The 6,466-nt window shown below is 54.8% G+C and overlaps 1 protein-coding gene across 1 annotated transcript; it reads right to left on the bottom strand.

Moving 5' to 3' along the window:
* Window positions 1-324: 324 nt before the first annotated feature.
* On the bottom strand, window positions 325-5,535 carry LOC143829153 (uncharacterized). The gene is made up of 2 exons (XM_077319573.1): window positions 3,558-5,535; window positions 325-442 (listed from the first exon to the last, which is right to left on the bottom strand). The coding sequence occupies exon 1, from the start codon at window positions 5,357-5,359 to the stop codon at window positions 3,599-3,601; it is 1,761 nt and encodes a 586-aa protein (XP_077175688.1). The 5' UTR covers window positions 5,360-5,535; the 3' UTR covers window positions 325-442; window positions 3,558-3,598.
* Between the last annotated feature and the right edge of the window lie 931 nt (window positions 5,536-6,466).

The following is a 6,466-nucleotide window of genomic DNA, read 5'->3' as shown; positions in this document are numbered from 1 at the left end:
TTAGAATAACATCACTATTCTATTTTATTGCTACAAACTACAAGGCCGGGGCTAGCAGGCGCCAGGTTCAATTAAGCAGTATAACTGACATGGAGGAACTCAGGCTAATTTATGACAGAGATTCTACAATCCTGACATCCCTCCGCATTAAAACAAACTTCACTCCTCCATCTAGCCGGCATCTACCGGGCGGGGACAATCCGGAAATGCTCGATGGAAAGCCCGGAGAAGGCGGGGTGCCTTCACATTCCTTGCCTCCACCCACTCTTTGTCCCCCGAGGGGAAATCTTTCCAATCGACCAGATATTGAAGGCGACCCTTGTGCAAACGAGAGTCTAAAATTTGGTTGACTTCATAGTGGGTGTCTTTATCGATGAAAATTGGCACAGGCTGGTCTGGAGGAGGGTGCCACTCGTCAGGGACCGGAGCTCTCCGCAGCAGGCTGGAATGAAAAACCGGATGCACATTCCTATAAGTCTTTGGTAAAGCTAGCTCAACAGTCACAGTATTAATCAGTTTTATCACTTTAAATGGCCCCACGTATTTAGGGCCAAGTTTCTTTGACTTCTGTTGGCACCTCAGGTTCTTAGTAGACAAATAGGCCAGGTCTCCCACTTTCCAGTCAGGTGCAGGTACCCTTTTCTTATCCGCTTGAGCTTTATAGGCTTGTTTTGCCTCCTTGAGGCTAGCTACAATTTCTGGCCAACCTGTACTGATGGTGGCTGCCCATTTATTTATGTCAGGAGCCTCAGTGGAGTTGAGCTCCCAGGTGGGGGCTGTTGCCAAATCAGTCCCATACACTACTTTGAAAGGTGATACCCCAGTTGAGGCATGAACCCCATTGTTGTAGGCAAATTCAGCCATCGGTAATAAAGAGACCCAATTGTCCTGCTGGTGATTGATGAAACAACGTAAGTACTGTTCCAGGATTTGGTTTACCCTTTCGGTCTGGCCATTTGATTCAGGGTGATAGCCCGAAGTGAGGGCTTGCTCCACCCCCAAAAGTCTCAGGAGTTCCCTCCAAAACTTAGAAACGAACTGGGGGCCCCGATCCGTCAGGACACGTGTCGGGATCCCGTGCAGACGTACCACGTGTTCAATGAAAAGAGAAGCCAATTTTGGTGCTGAAGGCACTCCCGTGCAGGGAATGAAGTGAGCCTGTTTGGAAAAAGCATCCACTACCACCCATATAACGGTGTTCCCATGGCTGGGAGGGAGGTCCGTAATAAAGTCCATAGTGACATCTGTCCATGGACGAGAGGGGGTGGGCTGTGGTTGCAATAGCCCCTTTTTCTTGCCTCCAACCGGTTTTGAGGCAATACACAAATAGGGCATCCCTGCACATATTTCTCCACATCTTTGCGCAGGGACGGCCACCAATATTGTCTCCTGACTAGGTGCAGAGTTTTCACAAAACCAAAGTGTCCAGCAGTTTTTGCGTCGTGGCAAAGTTTCAAAACTTTTCCCCTGGCCGCAACAGGAACAAAGAGTCTCTCGCCCTTAAAAAAGAGCCCCCCCTTCTCAGTCAGATCAGGGCGGAGGGAGCCAAACTCCGGATCTTGTGACATCTCCTTCTGGACCCAGCCCCCTGGGATGGGCGTATCAGTCTTTACGTGGCTGCGCGTCACGGCGGCCATCCCTAGTTGGGCGGGGGTAAAAACGGTGTCTACCAATGGGTCTCGTTTGCTGTTGTACTGGGGCAGGCGTGATAATGCATCTGCCAAAAAGTTCATTTTACCCGGCAGATGCTTTAGGGAGAAGTTGAAACGGGCGAAAAACTCTGCCCATCTCATTTGCTTGGCGGAAAGCGATCGGGGCTGCTTAAGTGCCTGAAGGTTTTTATGATCCGTCCAGACTACAAATGGGATCGCGGATCCTTCTAGCCAATGCCTCCAGGTGGAAAGGGCCAGTTTTACTGCAGCCGCCTCTTTTTCCCAAATTGCCCAATTTCGCTCTGCCCCCGAGAATTTCTTAGACAGATAGGCCAGCGGGTGTAACTTTCCGTCCTCCCCCTCTTGGAGGATCACGGCCCCCATTGCTACGTCCGAGGAGTCTACTTGTACAGTAAATTGCTTAGAAGGGTCAGCATGGGCCAATACTGGTTCGGACGTAAACAACAACTTTAGTTTGTCGAATGCGTTTTGACAGGGGGGAGTCCACAGAAGGGGCGTCCCCGGGCGGCTCGCCGTTTTTCCCCCCTGTTTGGTTTTCAACAAGTCAGTGAGGGGCAGCGCCACTTTGGCAAAATTGGGGATGAAAGTCCTGTAAAAATTAGCGAACCCTAGGAAGCTTTGCAGTTGCCTCCTGGTGCGGGGAGGTTCCCAAGCCAGCAAGTCACGCACCTTGCCAGGGTCCATCTCAATCCCCGCTTGGGAGACACGGAACCCCAGAAACTCCACCGCATCGCGGTGGAACTCACATTTAGACAGTTTAGCAAACAATCGGTGCTTCCGCAAGCGGTTGAGCACTTCGCGTACCAGATCAGCATGACTCTCAACATTCTCAGAATAGACAAGAATATCATCAATGTAAACCAACACCCCTTGGTACAATAAATCATGCATAATTTCATTAATCATATTCATGAACACGCCCGGAGCGCCGGCGAGGCCGAACGGCATTACGGTGTACTCAAATTGCCCCAGGGGGGTGTTAAAAGCCGTTAGATATTCGTGCCCCTTCTTGATCCGAACTCGGTAATAGGCTTCCCTCAAATCCAATTTCGTAAAAATTCGTGCCTTCCCCAAGTGGCCCAACAAGTCTTTTATCAGGGGGAGCGGGTAGGCATTGCAGGTGGAGACCGCATTCAACCCACGGTAGTCAGTACACAAACGTAGCGAACCGTCCTTCTTTTTTACAAAAAGGACCGGGGCCGCCAATGAAGATGTGGCCGGTCTAATAAAACCCCTCGCCAAGTTCTTATCCAAAAATTCCCTAAGCTCCGCCATTTCCCGGGGGCTCATGGAATAAAGTTTGGCTTTGGGGAGTGGTTCCCCTTTCTTTAATTCAATGGCACAGTCAGTTTTACGGTGGGGGGGCAGTTGGTTGCACTCTACCTCCGCGAACACATCAGCAAAGTCTTGATACTCAGGAGGGAGCGCTGTCCCCCCCGATCCCAAAGCGGCCACAACCCCCGTCAGTGGGGAATCCCGCAGTCGAGCGTGCTGCTCGCAGGCGGGAGAGGTAAAGTCCACGGTCCCTTCTTTCCACTTCACTAGGGGGTCATGTTCCTTCAGCCAATCCAACCCTAACACACAAGGGAAGGCAGAATGAGGGGCTACCAAAGGCTGGATTTGCTCCCAATGTTTTTTTATGTCCAAGTCCATTGGGCGCGTTTTCGCCGTGGCCTCCCCTCCGGGAGCACATTTCCCATCCAATTGGGTGATGGGCAAGGGTTCCCTCAGCGGCACCTTTCCCACCCCCAAAGTCTCGGCCAGTGCCGGGCTCACTAGGGATTGGGTGCACCCTGAGTCCACGATACACCGGACCCCCACTGTTTTCCCCGACTTGGGGTTGGAGAGCTTGGCAGGTAGGAGTAGTAAGGGGGAATCACTCACCACGCGTTTGCCCCTGTTGGCGGCCTGCTGGCGGGGCGCCTTTACAGCAGACCGTCCTCGTTTCCCGACTGCTCCTCGGCTTGATCCTCGTCCTCCAGCCCGCTTCCCTCCTCCGAGTCGTCCACTGCTGGCACGGCAGCCACTGGCACCAGGAGAGACTTGGCACTTTTCTTGGGAGTAGTTTTCTTGGCGGGCTGGGCTTTCGGTGGGGCGCTGCTCACGGCCCTCGGGGTCGCTGTTGCTTTTGTGGGGCAATTTGCGAGAAAGTGCCCCGCTTGGCCACAACCCAAGCACAGCCCTTTTTCCATGCGCCGGGTGCGCTCAGACGGCTCCAACTTGGCTCGGGGCTTGGTTTTCGCCGGGGTGGAGGTTTTCGCCACGGTTTTGCCTGCCAGGACTTGTACCATCGAAGCTCGCTCCAATCGATTTTCCATCTCCCCAGCCAATTGGACCCAACCTTCGACTGTAAGCGGGTCTTCCAGGAGGAGGCATTTGTCTGCCAGAGTAGGATTGAGGCCCCCCACAAACGACAGCACGCGTTGGGGCTCCGTCCAGTCCGGCACCGAGGAAGCCAGCTCTTTAAACTCCCTGGCGTACTCGACCACTGACAACTTCCCTTGCCGGTGAGCCCTGAGTTTCTTCTCCGCGGTTTCTCGCTCGAACGGTTCCACGTACATCTGGCGCAGGGCTCTCATGAAATGGTTGTAGTCACGAATGGCTTGGGGGTGATAGCGGTACAAGTCCACAAACCACTTGGCTGCTTTGCCTTCTAGGGCTTGGCCCACGAAACGCACTTTCTCAGCATCGTCCTGGAAAGTGAACCCCATTTCCATCATGTAGGCCTGGAGGTGCACCAGAAACGTAGGAAAATCGGAGGGGTCTCCGGAAAACTTAGCCTTGAATTTGTAGGTGCTCCGCATCTCCACACCCCGGAGGTGGGCTGGTAGGCGCCCCGGGCCCCAATCCGCCGGTGCCGGGGCCGGTGCTGGGGGTCTTGCACCGCGGCCGATGCCTCGTCCTCTCCCCGCCGCCACTCTTGCTCGTTCCGCCGCCCGGGCTGCCTCCGCTGCTCGCGCTGCCGCTCGCGCCGCTTCGCGCGCCGCTGCTGCCGCCGCCGCCTCGGCTCCCGCAACGTCCGCCGCCGCCGCCGCTGCTGCCGCCGCCGCTGCGTCCTCGCCTCCGTCCGCGCCGTCTCCTCCGGCTCCGTCGCCGCCCGCGCCGCCTTCGTCCTCTCGCTCCTCGCCCTCGCCTTCTTGTTCGCGTTGCGCTCTCGCTCGAGCCTCTGCCTCCGCCTCGATTTCCAGCTGCGCCCTGGCCCTGGCCAACGCCTCAGCATCCGCTGCCGCTTGCGTGTCCGCCATGCCGTGCTCCCGCAGTGCAAGCCCACCACTCACTCGCCGCAGGCTGGTATCGTGCGCACCACCACCACGCACTTCCTTCAGCAGGCGTTGCGTTCGGCGCTTCTCCTCCGGATCCAACCGACCCGAAAGATCCTGCAGCCAGTTAGTCACCCTGTCCAGCTTGTACTGCAAGTCCTGTGTCTCACCCACAGGCTCCAGCGCGTAGCTAGGCAGTCCCAGGTGCTCCGGCCACCTCTCATCCCCAGTAGGGCGGTCGTATTTAGACAATCGCCTGCGCTGGGTGACGTGTCGTTCCAAAAATTCCTCGGGCCCCGGGGTTGTCCCCGAGATTGCCCGCATCATGCCCGAGCTGTGCGGGCCGGCACTCGCGCCGTCGCCCTGGGAGAGGTCCCAATCCAGGCCCTCTCCCTGCTCAGAAAAAGTATGTCCCTCGCCCTGCATTTTGCAGGTGAAAGGAGTTGTGAGATTTGACTTGATGTCAGACGCACAGGAAACTCACAACAAAACTTATTCAAAAGAAAAATAGTTTCATTGATTAGCACTATACGCATTGGACTGAAAGTCAAATCTGACTCGAAGCCAGATTTGCCTCAGCTTATCAATACATTTCTCCCGCCCAAAACTTGACAGTTCCCAAGGAGGGGGGTTAGTGAGAAAAGACATATGTGAAACAACAACAGGATTCCAAACTCCCATCCTTGAGAGAATTGACAACAACCCTGTGTGCCCATAACAAGATAAGGTTAGAATAACATCACTATTCTATTTTATTGCTACAAACTACAAGGCCGGGGCTAGCAGGCGCCAGGTTCAATTAAGCAGTATAACTGACATGGAGGAACTCAGGCTAATTTATGACAGAGATTCTACAATCCTGACACATAGGGCCTCACAGGCCAGCAGCCTGCCTGACACACATTGACATGGCTAGCGCGATCCGAGTCCCAGGACACCTCAGAGAGCTTTTGGGGAACAGGGACGCTGGGAAGCCCAGAGCCAGAAAACCTTCCCGGATGGCCTCTAAGACGCTGTTGCTGTTAGGTGCGAAGACGTGTCCGACCCATCACGACCCCCTGGACAATGATCCTCCAGGCCTTCCTGTCCTCTACCATTCCCCGGAGTCCATTTAATTTTGCACCAACTGCTTCAGTGACTCCATCCAGCCACCTCATTCTCTGTCGTCCCCTTCTTCTTTTGCCCTCGATCCCTCCCAGCATTAGGCTCTTCTCCAGGGAGTCCTTCCTCCTCATGAGGTGGCCAAAGTATTTGAGTTTCATCTTCAGGATCTGGCCTTCTAAAGAGCAGTCAGGGCTGATCTCCTCTAGGACTGACCGGTTTGTTCGCCTTGCAGTCCAAGGTACCCCATGGACAATGATCCTCCAGGTCTTCCTGTCCTCTACCATTCCCCGGAGTCCATTTAAGTTTGCACCGACTGCTTCAGTGACTCCATCCAGCCACCTCATTCTCTGTCGTCCCCTTCTTCTTTTGCCCTCGATCGCTCCCAGCATTAGGCTCTTCTCCAGGGAGTCCTTCCTTCTCATGAGGTGG

Source organism: Paroedura picta, chromosome 1 (assembly GCF_049243985.1).
Source record: "Paroedura picta isolate Pp20150507F chromosome 1, Ppicta_v3.0, whole genome shotgun sequence".
NCBI lineage: Eukaryota > Metazoa > Chordata > Lepidosauria > Squamata > Gekkonidae > Paroedura > Paroedura picta.
Note: the sequence above shows the minus strand (reverse complement) of the source record. Positions and strands in the feature narration are given on the sequence as shown.

Coding starts and splice junctions, on each gene's coding strand:
- LOC143829153 (XM_077319573.1), bottom strand. CDS start 5,359: ATGCAGGGCGAGGGACATACTTTTTCTGAGCAGGGAGAGGGCCTGGAT.